Source organism: Chiloscyllium plagiosum, unplaced genomic scaffold (assembly GCF_037043375.1).
Source record: "Chiloscyllium plagiosum isolate Xiang-an unplaced genomic scaffold, Cpla_swu_hap1 HiC_scaffold_12, whole genome shotgun sequence".
NCBI classification, from domain to species: Eukaryota; Metazoa; Chordata; class Chondrichthyes; order Orectolobiformes; family Hemiscylliidae; genus Chiloscyllium; species Chiloscyllium plagiosum.
Window position 1 is genome coordinate 12,502,434 of NW_028270150.1, and position 24,768 is coordinate 12,527,201.

At 45.0% G+C, this 24,768-nt stretch overlaps 1 protein-coding gene across 2 annotated transcripts in view; it reads left to right on the top strand.

The window, feature by feature from the left end:
• Positions 1-3,632: 3,632 nt before the first annotated feature.
• LOC122555424 (arsenite methyltransferase) overlaps positions 3,633-24,768 on the top strand; it is a 127,472-nt gene continuing 106,336 nt past the window's right edge. The window contains exons 1-2 of one of the 2 annotated variants that reach the window (XM_043701416.2): positions 3,633-3,856; positions 16,607-16,737. In XM_043701416.2, the coding sequence (XP_043557351.1) occupies positions 3,818-3,856; positions 16,607-16,737 (170 nt within the window). In that variant the 5' untranslated portion in view covers positions 3,633-3,817. Of the gene's footprint in view, positions 3,857-12,627; positions 12,759-16,606; positions 16,738-24,768 lie in introns of those variants that run through there. The other variant, XM_087992462.1, reaches the window with a different exon arrangement.

The window sequence follows — 24,768 nt, forward strand, 5'->3', positions numbered from 1 at the left end:
TCTAGGGAAAATAGCTTTGCTATTCACCTTATCTATGCCCCTCACGATTTCATAACCTTCTATAGGGGCACTCCTCAGTCTCCGATGCTCCAGGGAAAATAACTCCAGCCTCTCCAGTCTCTGCTAATAACTCAAACTTCCAGTTGTGGGCAACATTTTTATAAATGTCTTCTGAACCTTCTCAAGTTTAATAAGAGCCTTTCAATAGCAGAGAAACCAGAACTGTACACAGTATTCCAGATTTAGAACTCAGAACATACAACATAGAACAGTACAGCACAGTGCAGGCCCTTCGGCCCACGATATTGTGCTAGCCTTCTATCCTACTTTAAGATCAGACTAACATACATACCCTTCATTGTACTATCTTCCATGTGCCATCTTTGATCTCACCATGGCATGTTTTAGGATGGTATAGAGTGGGATGGTGGAGAGGGGTTTTCTCTGTAACTCCAGCTTGACATTTAATATCATTACTAGTCTGATGACGCCACAACCAGCATCCTGACTGAAACCATTGCCCAGAAACTGAACAGGTCCTGTTGTTTAAATACAGTGGCTGCCCAGAAAAGTGAGAGACTATGAGGCTGACAATACCCCAGATGGCAGCCTTGTATGTTGGTACAAACCTTATGGGTATTAATTGCAGCATCCTTCTGAGAATCCTCATCTGACATCAGTTGCAGGTACACATGATTCATAGGTGAAAGTGCATACTGCAGATGCTGAAGATTAAAGTTAAGATTAGTGTGGTGCTGGAAAACCACAGCAGGTCAGGCAGCATCTGAGGAGCAGGAAAATTGACGTTTTGGGCAAAAGTCTTTCATCAGGAATGAAGGGCTTTTCCTGCACCACTCTAATCTTGACACATGACTCATATCCAGCTTCAGGAAGGACAGTTACCAAACACACCCCCGCCCCCCCAACCCCACAGGATTTGCATATAAATCCTCTATGAAAGGGATTGGGTATTTATCGAACTGTGACACACAATTAACTGTTTGTTTAAAACCCCTGCAAAAGTGAACCAACGTGTTAGACTTCACAGTTGGTATGACCAGTGCGGCTCATTCCGCAAGCTGGTCTCGTTAGATGACCCCTTCGCTTCCCAGTCTCCTGATTTCGGCCTTTACTTTTGCCCGTAAGACAAACGGCATTGAGCAGGCCTTACAGACTCAAGGGATTGCTTCCTGGTTGACTTGCCAGATAGCCTTGTCTCCTTTGATAGCCCCTGGACCTTCCTGAAAATCTTTCAGCATTTAATTAGGACTTCACTCAGGCAGCCATTTCTGAATGGAAAATTGTTGAGCCAATCCAAGTGAATCTTTCTCAACCAATTTTGCCCCATCAAGCTTGGGCCCAAATCTTTTGCTACAATTGGTGGTAACGGAACCAGCTGCTTCTTGTAAGAGAGGGTAACTGAAGTTGTACACTTAATCTGTAGCAATTCCCTGGTGTAGGTTCTCAGTTTAGCCGAGGTCTTATACAAACTTAAGAGTTGGATTCCAGAGTGAATTTTGCTAAAGACAAGTTCTGTTATCACTGATACAGCCACTCCAGTATCAACCTCCATTAGAACCAGGTGACCACTTAACCAGACGTTTATTTTGATTAGTTCTAATTTGGATGTTGCTAAGCAATTGAACTGTATTAAAGCAGATGTAGGTGAGCTGTCCAAGGTGTGCACCCTGCTAGATACTGCTGTGAGTTCTCAATAGACAATAGACAATAGGTGCAGGAGTAGGCCATTCTGCCCTTCGAGTCCGCACCACCATTCACTATGATCATGGCTGATCATCCTCAATCAGTATCCTGTTCCTGCCTTATCTCCATAACCCTTGATTCCACTATCCTTGAGAGCTCTATCCAACTCTTTCTTGAACAAATCCAGAGACTGGGCCTCCACTGCCTTCTGGGGGCAGAGCATTCCACAGACCCACCACTCTCTGGGTGAAGAAGTTTATCCTCATCTCTGTCCTAAATGGCCTACCCCTTATTTTTAAGCTGTGTCCTCTGGTTCAGGACTCACCCATCAGCGGAAATATGTTTCCTGCCCCCAGAATGTCCAATCCTTTCTCTTACTCTATTCAGGTCTAGTGGGACTCTTCTGCTTGAGTCTACATGCTGGCAGCAACTACATTAGCTTGCCAGTCTGGGTCCTGAAGAAAATGTTAACCGTTTGTCTGAGGTTTGGCTTTGTTTTGGGGTTTTGCTGTGAGTTGATTTTAACTGGCTCTGGTCAGGATATGTCCTGGGGGTGAGGCTATGCAATTACCTTCATTCAAATGGCGTTCCCCAAGTTCAGTCCACTTCCATCGGGACACCATGTGACTCATATGCTCCACTTGCCCCATTTTCGAATGATTAAGCCAGTTGTTTCAAATCCAGTTGGGCTTCAGCTATATGTGCTTTTGCGTGGTTCCATCATTAAGCCCACCGACCAAACTATCTCTAAGAATCTCATTAAGGGTGAAACCAAAGCCTGTGAAACATGTCTTAACCCAGTCAGAAATCCTGACACAGAATCTCCTGGTTCTCGAATTGCTGAGTAAAAATGATAACATCTCAGAATTAGAGGAGCCTTGGAGTCATAATATTCCTTAACTATGTCCATCAACTGTTGAAATATTTTAGTTTCTGGTACTTCGGGGAAAGTTAGGCTCCTATTAACTGAAGAAGCTGTGAGTCCACAAGATACCAGGGGAATTGCTCATTTTTTTTTAATCTGCCCCAGTGTTATTTTCCTGGAGAAAATAATGCATTTGTTCCACCTACTGGGCACAGATTTTGACGGCAGGATCAAATGAGTCAAGTTTCTGAAGTAACAGCCTGATGCCACAAATGCTTACCCCCACTCAAAGATAATTATTCCGAGCAAATGTTTTCAGAACTTTTTTTTTGCTCTCGTTGCCACTCAAATAATTCCACAGAGACTGGTATCTCGTCACCAAGTTACCCTTTATTAACACATGAACAGTCCTTAGTACTGCCTCATCAGAGCCAGCTCTCCAAGTGACTAGAACCTCTGACACACCTGTTTATATCTGTCAACCAGGGCTCCCTGATTGAACCAGGCTAACAGCCCCAATCACGGAACTCATATTCTATGACCTCATTCCAATCACTACACCAGTATTATTGCATTTTAATTAATTTTTCTGCGTTAACGTTGCAACTTTGATACTTGGCCCCTTCATTCAAATCAATTAATTATGAGCACTTCCAGAATAAAAACATAGCATTCCAAAGATGTAGTTAACCCCCTCACTGAAGTATAAAGCCCTTCAGTTTGCTGTTGCAAGGACAGCTTTTAGTTGCAATCACTGAACACTTAGTAAAATGTTCTTTACACTAACACTGTCATCATGTCACTACGTTCGCAAGATTTTCAAACTCTGTAATCGCAGCAATGCTTCAAATACAGGAATCTGATGTTTGCTGACAGTGACCAAATTCCAGGCAAGCCATTCAGTGCCTTTTGTCCGACACACTTGTGATTTAAATATGCTGTGCTAAAGTTTGTTTTCTTTTCTTGGAAACCTGCCCAGCAACCGGAAAGTCGTCAGGAATATTTGCCCGTGAACTGACTGCTGGGAAGGCTAGCGTTTATTGTTCCTTCTAATTACTGTTGAAAAGCATACGTCGTACACTGCTCAAGTTTCAGTACCACCCAGCTCAGTGCCCTTTGCCCCAGACGGTGTGTATCACCAGAGCAGAGACTGCTGTAAATCTCCCGCATTGAACCTTGCAATCAGGGTCTCTCAAAGGAGAGGATTTATTACTCATCTCTAGGCCTCAAGCTCTGACCTGCACAGACATGAGCCAAAAGGGCACCTCCATTCAGGATCAGCTTAAGGTAAGCGGATTGGGGCATTGCTCAAGCTGTTTATTTTCATTAGTAAGCACAAAGTGCACTGACTGGAAACATGAGCGAGTGGCAGCTGTATTAACATTATGCACACTTCGGTGTTCATGATCAGGAGATGAAGCCACTTTAGGAAGAATGTTATTTCAATGCAATTGTCGAACTTGTTAGAGAAATAGTGGGGGACATTAAAGAGGTGTTTGAACATCGCTCAAGGAAGCCCCTGCTTCTTTTCTTTCCCTGCATCCTAGCACTCCACTGTGTCATAGGCAGGACTACAAACACAAAAACACACACGCAAACACACACACGCGCGCACATACACACACGCATTCACACATATAGACATACACACACGCGCGCACCACATATAGGCACATGCTCACACACACATGCACACACACATGCACACATGCAGACACATACACACGTGCACACACAACACACTGACATGCACGCACACACAATTGCAGACTCACACACAATTAAGAACAGTAAGTTAATAAAATGCTGACACATGAGAGATGCTGTAATGTAAAGGTTAATTTATTATTGTAGATACAATAATCCAAGGCACTAGGTATGTAATATCACAAAACTCCCAGAACCACTGAGAGAGGATTGTGTCTAGAAGCTTCATGTAAAACCTAGTCCTGTGGCTAGGTATAAGTTACCATGCTCACTGTGAGGTAATGCTGACTGACAGCCAAGTCCCCTTGCAAAGTGATTATCCCTACTCCTGGACACAACAAAATGACAATCACAGCAAAATACAAGAACTAACATGGCAAGTTTCATGACTTTTCACAGGCCAGGCCACAGGAGTGGAGGGTTTGAGATTGTCCGAGCTGCTGAGTTGTAAGGTAAAGTCAGATTAGGTTTGCTCTTTGATTTATAGTCAACTGTGACTCTGGGTCAGAGTCAAGAGTGTGGTGCTGGAAAAGCACAGCAGGTCAGGCAGCATCCGAGGAGCAGGGGAATCGAGATTTCAAGCATAAGCCCTTCATCTTGGTCAGTGGGATTCTGTTGCATTATCACATTATTCTGTTGTATTTTTGGGGAGGCGATGATGTGGTAGTATTATCACTGAACTGCTAATCCAGGGACTCAGGGAATCTTTTGGGGACATGGCTTTGAATCCCACCACGGCAGATGGTGAAATTTGAATTCAATCAAAAATCTGAAATTAAGAATCTAATATTGACCATGAATCCATTGCTGAAGAGAAACGCATCTAGTTCATGAATGTTCTTTAGGGAAGGAAAATGCTATCCTTACCTGGTCTGGCCTACATGTGACTCCAGACCCACAGCAATGTGGTGACTCTTAACTGCCCTCTGGGCAATAAATGCTGGCCTAGCCAGTGACACCCTCATCTGATGAATGAATTTTTAAAAAATTGATCCCAGTCTGGACAGGCAGACTACATTTCAGACTGTGAGAAACTATCAAAGCATGCCATGTTCCTGTATAAAAGGTACCCATTCCACCACCATTCCATTCTTATTTTGCTTTGTGAACTTCTCTCACTTTGTTCATCAAAAGGTTGACTGTGGGTACAAATAAGGGGCCTAGTTATGTCTGTCCCATTGTGGGATATGTGGAACATTCCCTGGTCCAGTCCTATTCTGGCCTTCACCCACAACTCTTTCTCTGGTACATCAGTGACATCATTGGTGCTACTTGCTTTTCTCATTGGGATCAGAAAAGTTTATTGATTTTACTTCCAATTTCCACCCTGTTCTCACCTTTACCATCTCTGATCAGGGGTGGAATGCAGTACAGACTCTGGGCTGCAATCTGCTCCCACAGGAAGATGAACGGCAAGATGTAGGCACTCGCCAACCCACTGCTCAGTTTCCGAGACAAGACTTGGCCTCAGCCTGGGGCTACACTAAATACCATGATCCATGAACTGATAGAGATGCTGGCGACAGGTTCATTCCGAGAGTGAGAGGGCCGAGTTGGGTGCTGCAGACTGTCTCCCACTGCAAGAAGTGTTACAGCTGTCTGTGCCACAAGTTTAATCTCAGAGCTGCACCCATTGCAGATTTATTTAACCCACTGTGCAACATCTTATAGCTGGAAACATGTTATGTTCATACCTCGTGCTGGTTCAATGACTGGGATGTGTGTGTATGATCGTGCAATTGTTTACATTACACATAACCAGCAGGACCCACAGCTTCTGATGTTGTAGGAGAATGTGTGGAAGACAATATAAGTAATAAATGTTCTCTGTAGGTGATCTAAATTCCTGAAAAACGCTCAATTTCCCACTAGGATTGCAGACTGTCTCACTTCAACTCATTAATTGCTCTCCTCCTGAATGGCCTAATTTCAATATGGCGATTATCCTGCCTTGCCATGTATTCCCTCAGCAGAGAGAGGAGATTCACTTTATCCATCCTATCAAATCCTTTTACCACTTGAGACTTGCAGTCAGATCACACCCCTTACTTATATTTGCAAAGTTATATGGTCCGTATCTAAACAATGGGTCCACACAGTTGAACTTTTATGAACCAGCATCATTCTGATGAATTCAGGACCTATTTAGCGAGACTCCCAGATTTGAATGCGGTCTGTCCCAGGCTACATCCAACTGAAGGAGAAAGTGAGGTCTGCAGATGCTGGAGATCAGAGCTGAAAATGTGTTGCTGGAAAAGCGCAGCAGGTCAGGCAGCAGAGGGAGGAAGAGAGCTTCTTCAAGGAAGGCATCCTTGTAAGAGGATTCGCAGTAGGTTGAAATCTTTGAGGAGAAAGTGAGGTCTGCAGATGCTGGAGATCAGAGCTGAAAATGTGTTGCTGGAAAAGCGCAGCAGGTCAGGCAGCAGAGGGAGGAAGAGAGCTTCTTCAAGGAAGGCATCCTTGTAAGAGGATTCGCAGTAGGTTGAAATCTTTGAGGAGAAAGTGAGGTCTGCAGATGCTGGAGATCAGAGCTGAAAATGTGTTGCTGGAAAAGCGCAGCAGGTCAGGCAGCACGCAGCAGGTCAGGCAGTCTGGAAGAAGGGCTTATGCCCAAAATGTCGATTCTCCTGTTCCCTGGATGCTGCCTGACCTGCTGTGCTTTTCCAGCAACACATTTTCAGCTACATCCAACTGAAGCCTCTTTGTATTTTAGCCTAATTGCGAGAGAGGGGTTCAGTTCCCTTTTCAATGTTTTTCAACCCCATCCACTCACTTATCGAGATTTATCTATCGAGATTTATCTTTCCAGATAAGAATCCTTTTTCTCATCTAATCATTTCAATGGATTCAAAATCCATGACATTTGCCATCAGCCTTCCCACAATTCCTTCTGTGAAGGATTTTAATTTTCCCTGCATTTTCTTCTAAACAGTACATTGTAAATGTCAGCAGTAGCTTGTGCCCTTGTTCTGTGACAGTGAGAGAATAGGCCAGGCACAGTCAATCCAGCAAGTCTTCCTTTCAGTGACTCTGACCTGCCACCACCCATACGGTTGACACTTGGAGAGGATCTTGTTTCAATCTGCTGCCAATCTGCCCAGGAGCTGCGTAGCAAGATCCTCAAGCTGGGGGTAGCTGACCAGTTGTGCTGCTTTATTAATGTTGGTGGAAGAATGACGTTTGGCCAAGTCATTAAAAACTGAAAATGTGTTGCTGGAGGTGGGGGTGATAGGGAAGTGGGGAGACTGGAGAGGTCTGGGACCGTCCCTTGTGGTTGGAGGGTTCCTAGGTGGAAGATGAGGCGCTCTTCACGACGGCTCCTGTTTCCTCAATTCCCCTCCCCCCACCTTGTCTCAGTCCCAACCCTCGAACTCAGCACCGCCTTCCTAACCTGCAATCTTCTTCCTGACCTCTCCGCCCCCACCCCCACTCCGGCCTATCACCCTCACCTTATCACCCTCACCTTGACCTCCCTCCACCTATCGCATTTCCAGCACCCCTCCCCCAAGTCCCTCCTCCCTACCTTTTATCTTAGCCTGCTTGATACACTTTCCTCATTCCTGAAGAAGGGCTCATGCCTGAAACGTCGATTCTCCTGTTCCTTGGATGCTGCCTGATCTGCTGCGCTTTTCCAACAACACATTTTCATCTCTCACTTGCCCCTTCCCTTCTTTGACATCAGTTTCCATTTCTGGGGATGGACTGACCACTAATATCCACTGTAAACCCATCAACTCAGTTACCTGGACTATGCATGCTCACACTCTGCTCCCTGTAAAGACTCAATACCATTCTCCCAGTTCCCTGTCTCCATTGCATCTGTTTTGAAGATGCCTACTCTGACGAGGGAGCTCCAAAATGTTCACCTTCTTCCTCAACTGAAGATTCCCTGATACTGTTGCTGACAGGGCCATCAACTGGATCTGACCCATCTCCGGCCCTCACCTCTTCTCTTCCCTCCCACAGCACTCATCAGGTCCCCCCCGTTCTCCCCAACAGCATCCACAGTGGCCATTACCACCACCTCAAGTGGGATGCCACCACCAGACACACATTCCCTTCCCATCCCTTGTCAGCATTCAGGAAAGACCGTTCCCTTCAGAACACTCTGGTCCACTCCCTCCTTCACTTTCAACACTCCCCTCCACAGCCCCACAGCACCTTCCCCTGCAATCACAACAGGTGTAACACCCTGCCCATTTACCCTCCTCCCTCCTCAGTATCCACGGCCAGAGACCCACCTTCCAGGGGAAGCAGAACTTTACCTGCACCTCACACAATCGAGTCTATCATATTCACTGCTCACAATGTGATCTCCTCAACACTGGGCAAATGAAGCATAGACTGGGTGATCCTGAGCTTCCAGTTTCCTGCCTCTTTAACACCCCACCCTGTTTCCTGGTCAACATCTCTGTCTCAGGCTTGCTGCAGGGCTCCAGCAAAGCTCAATGATCAACAGCAGCTTGGTGACCCTGCAGCCTCTTGGAGTCAACATCAAGTTCAATAATGTTCGACTCAGATTCCATGCTTGATCTCCACCCTAAACCCAGTCCTGTTGTGACATGGGCTGCTTTAAACACAGTAACCCATTCTTACCTGCTCCTAGGCCCATTATCATATCATATAGAATCCCTACAGTGTGGCAACAGGCCAGTTGACCCAATCAGTCCACACCGACCCTCCGAAGAGTAACCCAACCAGACCCCTTCCCCTATTACTCTACATTTACCTCTGACTAATTGCACCTAACCTACACATCCCTGAACACTATGGGCAATTTAGCATGGTCAATCCACTCTATCCTGCACATCTTTGGACTGTGGGATGAAGCTGGAGCACCCACAGGAAATCCACACAGGTGTGGGGAGAATGTGCAAACTCCACACAGACAGGTCCTTGGCGCTGTGAAGCAGCAGTGCTAACCACTGAGCTACTGTGCAGCCCATATAGGCTGCTTTCAGTGCAGCTCACCTATTCCCTCCTACTCTTAACTCTTATTATCACTCATTCATTTTTCTTATATCCTGGCCTGCTGTCCATAATCTCCCTGTTTACCTGACCCTTTTATATGCCTCTCTCTCTCTGGGGTCCAACTCCATCTATCCATTCATCTCTCCACTCTCACCCCTACCCCCCCACCCCCCCGCCCCCGCCCCCCCCAATCTCCACCAACCTTGTCTTCAGCATCATTGTGGGTGGCACGGTGGCACAGTGGTTAGCACTGCTGCCTCACACCGCCGGAGATCCGGGTTCAATTCCCGCCTCAGGCGACTGACTGTGTGGAGTTTGCACGTTCTCCCCGTGTCTGCGTGGGTTTCCTCCGGGTGCTCCGGTTTCCTCCCACAGTCCAAAGATGTGCAGGTCAGGTGAATTGGCCATGCTAAATTGCCCATAGTGTTAGGTAAGGGGTAAATGTAGGGGTATGGGTGGGTTGCGCTTCGGCGGGTCGGTGTGGACTTGTTGGGCCGAAGGGCCTGTTTCCACACTGTAATGTAATGTAATTACCACTTTTTATGAGTTACTATCAGTCCTGATGAAGAGTCACTGGACTCGAAATGTTCACTCTGCTTTCTCTCCACAGTTGCTGCCAGACCTGCTGAGCTTTGCCAGGAATTTCTGATTTTGTTTCAGATCTCCAGCATCCACAGTCCTGTTTCTTTCATTATTATCATTGTCGTTGCAATGACTGCATCTTTCTTCCACTTAGTCAATGAGAAGAGAACTGAGGCTTTGTGTGAATCTGAGATCTGTTGTCACTAAACTTCAAGACATCTGTCTCAACAGTCAATTCAGTCTTCATGGTATATACTACGTGGGCAAATATAGGAAAGCACTCAGACCTGACTATTCTGGCAGTGATATTTGATTTAAGAAAGGCCAAAGGTCAATGTCCATTGAGTCTGGAATGGGCAGATTGCCTTATGAAAAATTGTTGAACAGGACAGTTTTGTATCCATTTGAGTTTAATTGAACAATAGATGACTTGATTGAAATATATAAGATTGCAAGGTGTTTTGACTGGCGGGCTTTGCAAAGGATGTTCCTAGAATCTAAAACAAGGAGACATTGCTTAAAAATAATGAGTGCATTCAGGGCAGAGATGAGGACAATTTATTTTCTCAGGTAGGGTCATAAACCTGAAGAGGTTAGACAGACTGGGGTCATTTAGCTGAGAGCAGAGGAGACTGAGGGGAAATATGATTGAGATGGATAAAATTATGAGGGGCATAGAAACGTTTTCCCATGGTGGAGGGATTAATGTCTGGGGCCAGAGATTTGGAGGAGATATGAGGAAAGGCTTTGTTACCCAGAGGATGGTGGGAATCTGGAACTCACTGCTTGGGAGGGTGCGAGAGGCAGAAACCCTCATCACATTGGAAATGCGCACTTGCAGTGCCAAGGCATGCAAGGGTATGGGCCAAGTGCTGGACAATGGGATTAGAATACTCGGGTACTTGCTTTTGGACCAGTGCAGAGATGAAGGGCCAAAAGGCCTTTCTCTGTGCTGTATCGCTCTATGATTCTCTTTGGAAATGTCTTTTTGTAAAGACAGTGAAAGCAGAGTCTTTGAATATGTTTAAGATAGAGGTAAGTAGATTCTTCAGGAGGAAAGGCAGGTGAAAGTTCATGAGGTTCTGTCCTGAAATTGTATGTCTGTGAGTGACCTTTGCACTTAGGAACTCTCATGCAGCTGCTCCCTCCTTCTCTCTTTATAACTTCAAACAGTCTCTCACAAGCTCATCATCAACTGTCAACTAAACCTTTCTCCCAACATTTATCTCCAATGTCAGACCTGGTTATAATGAAGGGATAATCAGCAGCCCGTTGCTCCAACATGAGGTGTGGGTATCGAAGCTCCATTCAGTGTTTGATAACACTGCCATCTCCCAGATTCAACCAACACTGGTCAACTACCCCATGGCATCGGGAGTTGAATGAGATTATTAACACTTCAATCATACTCTCCTTCTCGCTACCCTTCCTCACTTTCATTGTTGTTGCCTTGCCCCTATCGTTATGGATCAGGGAACACCCCCCCCTTAAAACAAGTCAAGAAGGAAGCCCAGAACCCAACCTTTCCTGTTGTTTTAAGCAGATGTGAGGTGAATATTCTAGGAGCACTACAGCTGCTCAAACCACTCGGTTTTAACCAAAACAGAATTTACTTCCACACGAACAAAAAAAAACCGCATTTAGAATAACATAACTATTTCAAAATCCAACCGACATGAAAATGCGACTTAACAAAGAGCTGTTCCAATTTCCTGTAAGGTCCTATAATACACCCCTTGGCAAAATTGTAAGTTCAAACACAAGTCCTTACAGAGAGAGATGTCAGAGAGCAAGAGAGTCAGCCAGAAAACCTTCAGGTGAATCAGTGAACCTTCTCCCCCAGCAGCTTTCTTCGATCTACAGCTTCAACGAGAACTAGCCACTCCCCTTTCATTGTACAGCTGTTTTAAAAAAAATACTTTAAAACCTTTTCAGGTTGTTTTTTCCAGACATATCGGAACCTCTGCTTTTATGACCCCTTTTGAAAAACAAACAAGGAAAGCATAACCTTTTTAAAGGGGCAGCATCATCATACTATTGAGCGGTTCTTGTTAATGATCACTTAATTAGAGATACGAGTGGTTTGGTGATGGGAGAAAATATTTTTTAAAATTAACGTAAGACCATAAGATAGAGGAGCAGATAAGGCCATAGGGCCCATTGATGTCTGCTCTGTTATTCCACTGTGGCTGATAGATTTTTCAACCCCATTCTCCTGCCTTCTTCCCGTAACCATTGAACCCTTTAACAGACAAGAACCTATCTATCTCTATCCTATGTACACTCAATGACTTGGCCTCCCCAGGTCTCTATGGCAACCAGTTCCTCAGATTCCCCACCCTCTGGCTGAAGAAATTCTTCAGTTTTAAAGGGCTATCCCTTCACCCTGAGGCTATGCAATCAGATCCTGGTCTCTCCTACCAGTGGAAACATCTTCTCTATATCCTTTCTATCCAGGCCTCTCAGTATTCTGCACATTTTCATCTGATGTCCCCTTATCCTTCTAAATTCTATCCAATGAAGTCCCAGAGTCCTCAACTGCTCCTCATACAACAAGACCTTCATTGCTGGAATCATTCATCTTACCCTCTACAAGACCACTGCTTCCTTTCGTGGAAACGGGGCCCAAAACTGCTTACAATATTCGAAATGCGGTCTGACCTGAGCCTTATACAGCCTCAGCAGTACACTTCTGCTTTTGTTTTCCACCCCCCTTGAAATGCCATGGAAGATATAGAATATAGGGAAATAAGTGGTAACATCTTGAAAAATGTCCATATTACAGAGAACGAAGTACTGGCTGTCTTGAAACACTTAAAAGTAGATAAATCTCCAGGACCTGATCAGATGTACCCTAGAACTCTGTGGGAAGCTATAAAAGTGATTGCTGGGCCTCTAACTAGAATATCTGTATCATCGACAGTCACAGGTGAGGTGCCGGAAGACTGGAGGTTGGCTAACATGGTGCCACTGTTTAAGAAAGGTGGTAAGGACAAGCCAGGGAACTATAGACCAGTGAGCCTGACTTCAGTGGTGGGGAAGTTGTTGGTGGGAATCCTGGGAGACTGGATATACATGTATTTAGAAAGGCAAGGACTGATTAGGGATAGTCAACATGGCTTTGTGCGTGGGAAATCATGTCTCACAAACTTGATTGAGTTTTTTGAAGAAGTAACAAAGAGGATTGATAAGGACAGAACGATAGATGTGATCTATATGGGCTTCAGTAAGGCTTTCGACAAAGATTCCCCATGGGACACTGATCAGCAAGGTTAGATCTCACGGAACACAGGGAGAACTAGCCATTTGGATACAGAACTGGCTCAAAGGTGGAAGACAGAGGGTGGTGGTGGAGGGTTGTTTTGCAGACTGGAGGCCTATGACCAGTGGAATGCCAAAAGGATCAGTGCTGGGTCCACTACTTTTCATCATTTATATAAATTACTTGGATGTGAGCAGAAGAGGCATAGTTAGTAAGTTTGCAGGTGACACCAGAATTGGAGGTGTAGTGGATAGTGAAGAAGGTTATCTCAGGTTACAACAGGATCTTGATCAGATGGGCCAATGGGCTGAGAAGTGGCAGATGGAGTTTAATTCAGATAAATGCGAGGTGCTGCACTTTGGGAAAGCAAATCTTCGCAGGACTTATACACTTAATGGTAAGGTCCTAGGGAGTGTTGCTGAGCAAAGAGACCTTGGAGTGCAGGTTCATAGCTCCTTGAAAGTTGAGTCGCAGGAAGATAGGATAGTGAAGAAGGCGTTTGGTATGCTTTCCTTTATTGGTCAGAGTATTGGGTACAGGAGTTGGGAGGTCATGTTGTGGCTGTACAGGACATTGGTTAGGCCACTGTTGGAATATTCCATGCCAGTTCTGGTCTCCTTCCTATAGGAAGGATGTTGTGAAACTTGAAAGGATTCAGAAAATATCTACAAGGATGTTGCCAGTGTTGGAGTGTGTGAGCTATAGGGAGAGGTTGAATAGGCTGGGGCTGTTTTCTCTGGAGTGTCAGAGGCTGAGGTTTATAGAGGTTTATAAAATCATGAGGGGCATGTATAGGGTAAATAGACAAAGTCTTTTCCCTGGGTTGGGGGTTGTCCAGACTAGAGGGCATAGGTTTAGGGTGAGAGGGGAAAGATATAAAAGAGACCTAAGGGGCAACTTTTTCACACAGAGCGTGGTATGTGTATGGAATGAGTTGCCAGAGGAAGTGGTGGAAGCTGGTACAATTGCAACATTTAAAAGGCATCTGGATGGGAATATGACATGGACAAGTTGGACTGAAGGGTCTGTATTGGTGCTGTACATATCTATGACTCTATGACTCTATGAATGTTAATATTGCATATGTTTTCTGCAACATGCATGAGCTGGTGGTGGTTAAAACTGTTCAGCGATGAGAAAAGAAAATCCTGGATATAAAAGAAGATCTCATTCATACTCCTGTGGGGTTGCTTCAGGGCCTGGCCAAAGTTGTCTCTAACACATCCATGTATTGGGTCATGCAGGGGGTCATAGTTCACAACTGACTGCCCTACTGGCACAGCTATGTTAGCACCCGGGTGTCCTTTGAAAGAGAGCACGCTGTGTCTGCCAATACTCACCATACCTTTACAGAAAAATTTTCCACCGTTTGGAGTGGAATATAACATTGTCCCCCTGCAACTCTGAAGAAGGGCTTATGCCCGAAACGTCAATTCTCCTGTTCCTTGGATGCTGCCTGACCTGCTGCGCTTTTCCAGCAACACATTTTCACCCCTGCAATTCTAACCTAATTTAAAGCCTGCTCTCTTTCCCTCAGCATCTATTTCCTTATTGCTGCTCTGCCCCTGTTGGGTAGTGCTTGTCAACTGCTAATTTAATTAGAAAAATCAAATTAAAAATTTATTTAAAATGGCACCTCCTCCACATAGACCTGCTCCTTGGTCTGGCTAACGTAGTCATTAACACCCCAAACAGGGGGTCATCGTTTCCCATTCCTGCCCCACTTCCACAGCTATGTTCATGCCTGGGTGTCCTTGGAGAGAAAGCATATGATGTCTGCCAACTCTCAATACTTCAGTTAAAAATAACACAACACCAGGTTACAGTCCAACAGGTTTAATTGGAAGCACTACCTTTCAGAGCGCTGCTCCTTCATCAGGTTAACCACCTGATGAAGGAGCGTCGCTCCGAAAGCTAGTGTGCTTCCAAATAGCACTGTTGGACTATAACCTGGTGTGTGATTTTTAACTTTGTACACCCCAGTCCAACACCAGCATCTCCAAATCCTCAATACTTCAGAGAGAGATAGGCACCACAGAGTAAAAGGTGCACTCTTCCCCCTAAAAGTCCATTTTAATATAATCACCTCTCTCTTTTCCTAGCTTCCCCTATTTTCTGTTCTTGTTGCTGGTGAGCAGAGCTGGTATTTCAATAATTTAATTGGAGACACAAATGATTTAGTGGAGGTTTATTTTAAGAAAACTCAATCATTCTCCAGATGCCAGTTTGCTGTTTCTTCATTTCTTTTTTATTGCTTGATGTGAAAAGTGAATCTCAGCATCCTAAAAAAAACCTTAATGTCTGGAAAGGTAAGAATTTTTAAAAATTGCAACAGATTGTTTGGCCGAATTACTTTTACATCACAAGCAAAATTTGGGACAAACTAGGATTAAATTCCTTCCAAAGATTATAAATAGAATAAGATTATGACACAAGATTACGTCCAGAGAGAAGACTGAAACTGAACAATAAAACCAAAACATTAATATTGACAAAAATGACACAAAGCTGGAAATATTACTGCTCACCAAGCTGTTGGTAATTGAAGATTTAGTAAGGCAGAACTGGATACTGGGAAGGAGCAGTAGTGCATCAATACATTATGACAACAAAACAGTGCGTTAGAAAAAACATTTCGCAGCCAACCAGCATGCTCACCCTAACAGCAATGTATCAATGACCAGGTAACCTGTTTTTGTGACATTGATTGGAGGATGTGCATTTGTAATAGCTCTCCAGTTCTGTGAAATATTGCTTCTGGGTCTTTTCCACAGACCATTTAGGGACAGGAGTAAGCCATTTAGCCCCTTGAGCCTGTTCTGCTACTCGGTAGGATCATTCTGATTTGATTATGCCTTCAAATCCATTATCCTGACTACTGCCCAATACCCTTTTCCTTCCATGTTAGTCAAGAACCTATTCACCTCTGCCTTAACACCCTTAATTGCTCCAGCCACTACAATTGTATTGAACCGTGTGCTTTCCCTGTCTTGGGGAGTGTGTTTGATGGGGACAGTGTACAGATACTTGTACACCACATCTAACTAGTTCTACACTGTCCCTGTCCTGGGGAGTACTTGACAGGGACAGTGTACGGAAAGTTTTACACCACATTGAGTTAACTCCATGCTTCCCTGTCCTGGGGAGTATTTGTTGAGGACTGTGTACAGAAGGTTTCACACTGCATCTAGTTAACTCCACGCTATCACTATCCTGGGGAGTATTTGATAGGGACAGTGTTGAGGAAGTTTTACACTGCATTAACTCCTTGCTGTCCCTGTCCTGGGGAATAGTGTCAGAGGAGCTTCAGTCTCAATCACACAGGATGATTAAGAATTAAAATTCAAAATGTGATTAATTCTCTTTTCTTGGATTGGACCAGAAATATTAACTCTGATTTCTCTTCACAGATGCTGTTGGACCTGCTGAGCTTTTCTAGCACTTTCTGTTTTTGTTTCTGATTTACAGCATCCACAGCTCCTTTGGTTTTTAATTCTTTTTCTTATTGGCTTCAGAATTACTATGGGAAACTACTGAAAAGCTCAGAAGATTTGAAAACTGATGTTGCCTGCTCTAAAACATGTGTCTCCCTCGGTAAATCAGCTACTCATGCCATGAGACTCATCCACCCAGAGGTTACTCAAAGGTACGGCTTTTGCAGAGAGCTGCCTTGTACCCAGTGGAAGGCCATTCGATGTGCTGATAGGAATTTGTGAATTTGATTCACCTTGAGGAGAAGGGGATGGCCATTCAGCCCATCAAGGTGGTCATGGCTGATCTGTACCTTTACGCTCTCCACAGCCTTGTTTCCCTGATCCTTTGCCAAAGAAAATTTACTACATTCAGTTTTGAAATTTATGATGACCCACCCTTGATAGCTTTTGTTATGATACAGTGGTGAACCCCTCTGTTAATTAAACCAAACACCCAGAAAAGCTCACCTCGCCTCGTAATCTGTTAAAATATGAGTGACAGAGAGCACCCAAATTCCACTATTTAAAGAAAATAATATCAATTTATTCTTTAATTCTAAAAGAGAACATTAAACAACTATTATTCATAACTCTAAGCCCCCCTTTCTCTTAACTGCTTATTACCTGCCTCCAACTCTATAGGAATATGCTGTTCCAATAAAACACTTATTAAAATTGGCCAGCAGGTTTAGCTGCAATAATGGTGTCAGACAAGCATAGGAATCCCATTTTGGAAACATCGTGGGGACTAACAAGAGCATAAGGGAGACAATGGCCAGTGGCATTATCACTAGACTGTTAATCCAGAGATCCGGGTAATGCTCGAGGGACCCAGGTTTGAATCCCGCTATGGCAAATGATGTAATTGGAGCGAGTAAACTCTGGAAGTAAAAGTCTAATGATGAGTGTGAATCCATTGTCAATTGGTGGAAAAACCCATCTAGTTCATTAATGTCCTTCAGGGAGCAAACTGCCATCCTGGTCTGGCTGATATGTGACTCCTGACCCACAACAATGTGGTTGACTCTTAACTGCCCTCTGAGCAATAAATGCTGGCCTGGCCAGTGATGCCCTCATCCAATGAATAAAAACAAATTACATCAAATTAATTTCAAAACCCCACAGCTGCTGTTGTCCTTGGTGTCTGTCTTCCTTGGTTGAGTATCTCCCTGGGTCATCTTCTTTCTATTTACTGTGAAGATGTTTCATATGAAAAAGGTACCTTTGACAGAGAGTGTTTCAATCTTTTGGGTCTCTTGCTCTTTCTCTCTCTTTTTCTAGATAGCAGTTATGCTGTCTGACTTTCAAACTGCCTGCCTTTTTTATAACCCCAACATTGGATCATCTCATTGGTTCAATGTTGACAAAAGAATAAATTCAAACTCGATTGGGTTTTAGTATTCTGGGGCATAATTTAAATTTATTGGTTAAATTTGAATTGTTGTGAAAACAGGAACTAACTCAGGTATCCATTTCTCAGCAAAATGTTATATATTTTCAATTTTCCAGTATACTCTGACACTGCTAGCTAGTCACATGACAAGTGCTTGTAAGCTCGCAATGCAAAACAGCATTCACTTTCTCTTAAGGGTACACTACACACCTCCAAACTTTGTGGAGGAGACCGCTCCAAACTTTCACTCTTCCTTTTGTTTATTGTTTCCATAGCATCACTCTATTTACCAACTCCCTCCCCCAAAGGAAAGAGTTTCTCTCAATCTAGCCGAAAGAACCCTTTCATTGTCTTAAATATTTCAACACTTAACTTTCTTTGGGGTAGATTTGACACTTGCCCACTGGAAGGTTTGAAGATTAAGAGTCTTGAGGGTCATCCATGTGGGTGGACTTCCAGCCACCTGCCCACAAGTTGCCCTCGTCATTTCGAGAGGTGTGCCCATGAGGCCCTTCGGTCCCATTGAATCCCAAAAGTGGTAAATGAATGGCCACTTAAGGACCTCATGTCAATGCCTCTTGCTCTTTAACCAAAAGGAAGGAAAGGCAACAGTTTTAGCTGCAGTGATGGTGACAGGCAGACATATAAATCCCATTTTGGAAACATCCTGGGGACTAACAAGAGCATAAAAGAGGCAATGGTCTTGTGATATTTTCACTGAGCTGTTAATCTAGAGTCCCGGGTAATGTTCTGGTGACCCATGTTCAAATTCCACCGTGGCAAATTTGAATCAAATAAAAATCTAGAAATAGGAGTCTGATGATGACCCCCAAATCAATTGCTGATTGTCAGAAAAAACCCATCTGGTTCACAAATGCCCTTTAGGGAAGGAAACTGTTATCCTTGTCTGGTCTACTTGTGACTCCAGACCCACAGCAATGTGGTTGACTCTTAACTGTCCTCTGGGCAATTAGGGATGGGTAATAAACGCTTGCCTAACCAGCAATACTCTTATCTCATGAATTAATTTAAAAATAACCTCCACTCCAGTTTATTTCTCCCTAACCCATTGAGCCTTCTCCGAAGTCCCTCCGAAACTGACCCTGCACTATCTTTCTTCTTTATCTTTCTGAGACTCCCCCAATAAATTGAATTACCTGGCTCCTCAGTGTGGTGGACTGACTGCAATTCCAGCAGTGGCCACTGCTCCTGCCTGGTGCTGTTATTCCACAGGGCTGTTGGCAACAGGATTTTTTAATAATTCAGTCTGGGGATTTGGGCATCACTATTTGGGTCAATATTTATCGCCTATTCTTATTCGTCCCTGAATTGCTACTGTCCATTTACTGTAGGTAGTCCTACAATGCCTTTAGGCAGGGAGTTCCAGTATGTTGATCCAATGACTATGAAGGAATGACAATATACTTCCAAGTCAGGATGGTGAGTGGCTTGGTGATGTTCCCATGTACCTGCTGCCTTTGTCCTAGATGCCGTGTAAGGAGCGTTGGTGAGGTTTTACATTTTGAATCTAGTGCTCCCACATGCTGCTATCACTCTCTCTTTGTGATACATCGAGTGAGCGTGGTCAATGGGGTACCCTTCAGGCAGGATGCTTTGACCTGGACAGTGTTGGCCATCTTGTGTTGTGTTGGAATTGTATGCATCCAGGCACATGGAATGTATCCCATTCCACTCCATCACAAAGGTAGGCTTTGTAGATGGGTAACGCAGTTTTAGGAGTCATGAGATGATTTACTCACCACAGAATTCCCAGTCTCTAACCATCTCTTGTAGCCCCATATTATTTTTGGTTGGTGTACTTCATTTTCTGGTCAGTGGTAAGCCCCAGGGTGTTGATAATGAGAATTCAGCAATGGGAATGACATTAAATGTCTTGATGGTTGGATTTTCTATTGTTGGATATGGTCTTTGCTTGGGACTTTTGTGATGAATGTTACTTGCTACTCAATAGCCCAACCCTGAATGTTGTCCAGATCTTTGTTGCTTTTGGATACAGACTGCTTCAGTATTAGAAGAGTCTTTTATGGTGTTGAATTATTGTGCTATCGTCAGTGAAGATCTCACTTCTGATTTTGAGGCTGTAGTGATTTAGTGACAGAATCCCTCCCTGTGAGACTCATGTTCAAGTCTCACTTGCTGCAGTGGTGTGTAACAAGATCTCTGAACAGGTTGATTAGAAAATATCTATGCCAGGGAACTCCTGAAGAGATATCCTGGGGACTGAGATGACTGATTTCTAACAACTACAACCATTTTCCTATCTGCTAGGTATGACTCCAACCAACAGAGAGTTTGTCCCCAATTCCCATTGACTCCAGTTTTGCCAAGGCTCTTTGATGGTGCACGCAGTCAAATTCTATAATGATGTCAAGGTTTATCATTCTTACCTCCTCTCTTGGGTTCAGCTCTTTTGTCCATATTTGGACCAAAGCTATATGAGATCAGGAGAGAAGGTCAGGCAGCATCCGAGGAGCAGTAAAATCGATGTTTCGGGCAAAAGCCTTTCATCAGGAATGAGGCCTTTTTGAGGACTCCTAGTTATGGAGGTGAGGATCTAAAAGTTTGTTGTACTTACAGTTTTTGATGTTTCAGATGGAGGAGAAATACTGTTTGTTGAGAGTATGAATTCTTATTAGGATGTAATACAGAAGGGGTCCTTTGCTGCCTCATTCCTGATGAAGGGCTTTTGTCCGAAATGCCGATTTTCCTGCTCCTCGGATGCTGCCTGACCTGCTGTGCTTTTCCAGCACCCCACTAATCTAGACTCTGATCTCCAGCATCTGCAGCCCTCGCTTTCGCCTATATGAGATCAGGAGCTGAGTGTGCACAAGTTATTATTTATTTATGAGTTATTTATGAGTAAATGCCTCTTGATGTCACTATTCTAGGTGATGTTTGAGAGTAGACTAATGTAGACAGTAATTGACCTGGTTGGAATTATCAAGCTTTTTCTGTACTATACATACTTGGGCAATGTCAGGTAGATGCAAGTTTTGCATCTGTACTGGAAGAGCTTGGACTGGGGTGTACAAAGTTAAAAATCACTCAACACCAGGTTACAGTCCAACGGGTTTAATTGGAAGCACTAGCTTTCAGAGCGCTGCTGGTGTTGTGTGATTTTTAGCTTTGTACACCCAAGTCCAACATCGGCATCTCCAAATCACTAAGGGCCATGGCAAGTTCTGTAGTGCATGTTTTCAGTACAATTGTTGGAATGTTGTCAAAGCCCATAGCCTTTGCACTATCCAGTGTCTCCAGGCATTTCACGATATTCCATAGAATAAATCGAATTGGCTGAAGACTGGTATCTGCAATGCTGGGTGGGGGGGGGGGTGGGTCGCTGGAGGAAACCGAGATGGATCATCCACTCAGCACTTTGGCTAAAGATTACTGCAAAAACTTCAGCCTTACCTTTTGTACTGTTGTCTTGGGCTCTTCCATCATTGAGGATGGGAATATTCGTGCAGTGATTAGTCTAATTGTCCGCCGCCATTCATGACTGGATGTGGTAGGACTGCGGGTAGGACCGAATGGCGTTTTCTGCATGGATTCTCCAAGATAGAAATTCCCAAAGATTCCCAATCCTCTGAGTGAAGAAATTCCTCCTCATGTCAGACCCAAATTTTCCATTTATTCCGAGTCCGTGACCCTGTGTCCTAGGTTAGCCAAGCAGAGGAAACATTTATCACCTGCACAGAATACACAGCCCACTGGAGTATTGGCTTATAACGGTGCTGTATGGAAGTGCAATTCATGGCAACCACCTGTGTCTGTGAAGAAAAAGCAATTGGATTCCTCAATGATCTCGGCCCTCTCTGTCCTAAAAGGCAGCAAGATTTCTCCATTCTTCACCTCCGTCACATTCCTTACTGCATCATTGAGAGCTGTGAATTCAAGTAACTGGTCTGTAAATTCTAGAATTCCCTTCCTCTCTGGTTCTCTTCATCCTTTACGATCATCCTTAAACCTTACTTTTGACTTAGCTACCAGTCCTAATATCTGCATTAAAATGCTCCAGTGAAATGCTCTGGAACATTTCAGTGAGGTGGAGGCTGTATTTTTTAAAAATTTTTTCAGTTCCCTCAACTGAGGGAGGTAAAGGTTATATCTAGCAAACAGTTGCCGTATTAATGATTAAGGTATTGACATGGTCTTTGTTATAGAGTAGCATTATCTGCCAGAATGTAGCAGATGGGAAAGTGAACACAGTCTGGGAAACGTTGCTGCCTTTTGGGATAGACAGGGGCGATGCTCTATATAGTTCATCCAAGAGATGTGGGCATCACTGGCTGGACCAATATTTATTGCCCATCCCTAATTACCCAGAGTGCAGTGAAAAGTCAACCGCACTGCTGTGGGTCTGGAGTCACATGATGGCCAGACTCGGTAAGGATGGCAGATTCCCTCCCTAAAGGACATGAGTAAACTGGAAAGTTTTCTTCCCAACAATCGACAATGGTTTCATGGTCATCATTAGACACTTAGTTCCAATTTCTTTTCGATTGAATTCAAATTCCACCATCTGCTATGGAAGGAACAAACCTGGATCCCCAAAACAACACATGGGTCTCTGGATTAATAATCTATTGATATTGACTGGTAGGTCATTGCCACCAGCCTGGAATATGTGGCCAGTTTAATGTGCTCAATCTAGGATATCATGTGTGATGTGAGTCCAGCCTGGGCAATGGCGTTTGGTATCAGTGGTCTGGGACAGTGTGTTTGGTGTGTCTGGGGTCTGGGAGAGGGTGTTTGGTGTGTCTGGGGTCTGGGACAGGGTGTTTGGTGTGTCTGGCCTGGGACAAGGTGTTTGGTGTGTCTGGTCTGGGACAGCGTGTTTGGTATGTCTGGTCTGGGACAGCGTGTTTGGTGTGTCTGGTCTGGGACAGGGTATTTGATGTGTCTGGTCTGGGACAGGGTATTTGGTATTTCTGATCTGGGACAGGGAGTTTGGTGTGTCTGGTCTGGGACAGGGAGTTTGATGTATCTGGTCTGGGACAGGGTGTTTGGTGTGTCTGGTCTGGGACAGGGTGTTTGGTGTGTCTGGTCTGGGAAAGGGAGTTTGGTGTGTCTGGTCTGGGACAGGGTGTTTGGTATTTCTGGTCTGGGATGGCGTGTTTGGTATTTCTGGTGTGGGACAGGGTGTTTGGTGTGTCTGGTCGGGGACAGGGTGTTTGGTATTTCTGGTCTGGGATAGGGTATTTGGTGTGTCAGGTCTGGGACAGGGAGTTAGGTGTGTCTGGTCTGGGACAGTGTGTTTGATATTTCTGGTCTGGGCCAGGGTGTTTGGTGTGTCTGGTCTGGGACAGGGAGTTTCGTATTTCTCGTCTGGGACAGAGTGTTTGGAGTGTCTGTGTGGGACAGGGTGCTTGGGGTGTCTGGTCTGGGACAGGGTGTCTGGTCTGGGACAGTGTGTTTGCTGTGTCTGGTCTGGGACTGGGTGGTTGGTTTGTCTGGTCTGGGACAATGTGTTTGGTGTGTCTGGGGTCTGGGACAGTGTGTTTGGTTGTGTCTGTCCCAGACACCAGACACCAGACACAGCGAACAAAATGTCCCACACTCCAGACACACCAGATACAATGTCCCAGACCCCAGACACAGCAAACACACTGTCCAAGACCCCAGACACACCAAACACGCTGTCCCAGACGCCAGACACAACAGACACACTGTCACAGACACCAGACACACCAAACACCCTGTCCCAGACCCCAGACACACCAAACACCCTGTCCCAGACCCCAGACACACCAAACACACTGTCACAGACCCCAGACACAGCAAACACACTGTCCCAGACCCCAGACACACCAAACACCCTGTCCCAGAACCCAGACACACAGAACACCCTGTCCCAGACCCCAGACACAGCAAACACACTGTCCTCCCACACACCAGACACACAGAACACGCTGTCACTGACTCCCAGAGACACCAAACAACCTGTCCGAGACCCCAGACAAACCAAACACCCTGTCCCAGACCGCAGACACACCAAACAACCTGTCTGAGACCCCAGACACAGTAAACACGCTGTCCCAGACCCCAGACAAAGCAAACACACTGTCCCTGACGCCAGACACACCAAACACTGTGTCCCAGACACCAGACACACCAAATGCACTGTCCCAGACCCCAGACACACAAACCACCCTGTCCCAGACACCAGACACACCAAACTTCTTGTCCCAGACCCCAGACACACCAAACACGCTTCCCATACGCTAGACACAGAAAACGCCCTGTCCCAGACCCCAGACACAGCAAACACACTGTCCCAGACCCCAGACACACCAAACACACTATCCCAGAACCCAGACACACCAAACACGCCGTCCAAAACCCAGACACACCAAACACGCTGTCCAAGATCCCAGACACACCAAACATACTGTCCCAGACTCCAGACACACCAAACACCCTGTCCCAGATCCCAGACACACCAAACACCTTGTCCCATACCCCAGACACACCAAACACACTGTCCCGGACCCCAGACACACCAAACACCCTGTCCAAGACCCCAGACACACCAAACACCCTGTCCCATACCCCAGACACACCAAACACCCTGTCCCAGACCCCCAGACAAACGAAACACCAAGTCCCATACCCCAGACACACCAAACACACTGTCCCATACGCCAGACACACCAAACACACTGACACAGACCAGACACACCAACCACGTTGTCCCAGACCAGACACACCAAACACCCTGTCCCAGACCCCAGACACACCAGACACCCTGTCCCAGACCCCAGACACACCACCACACTGTCCCAGACCC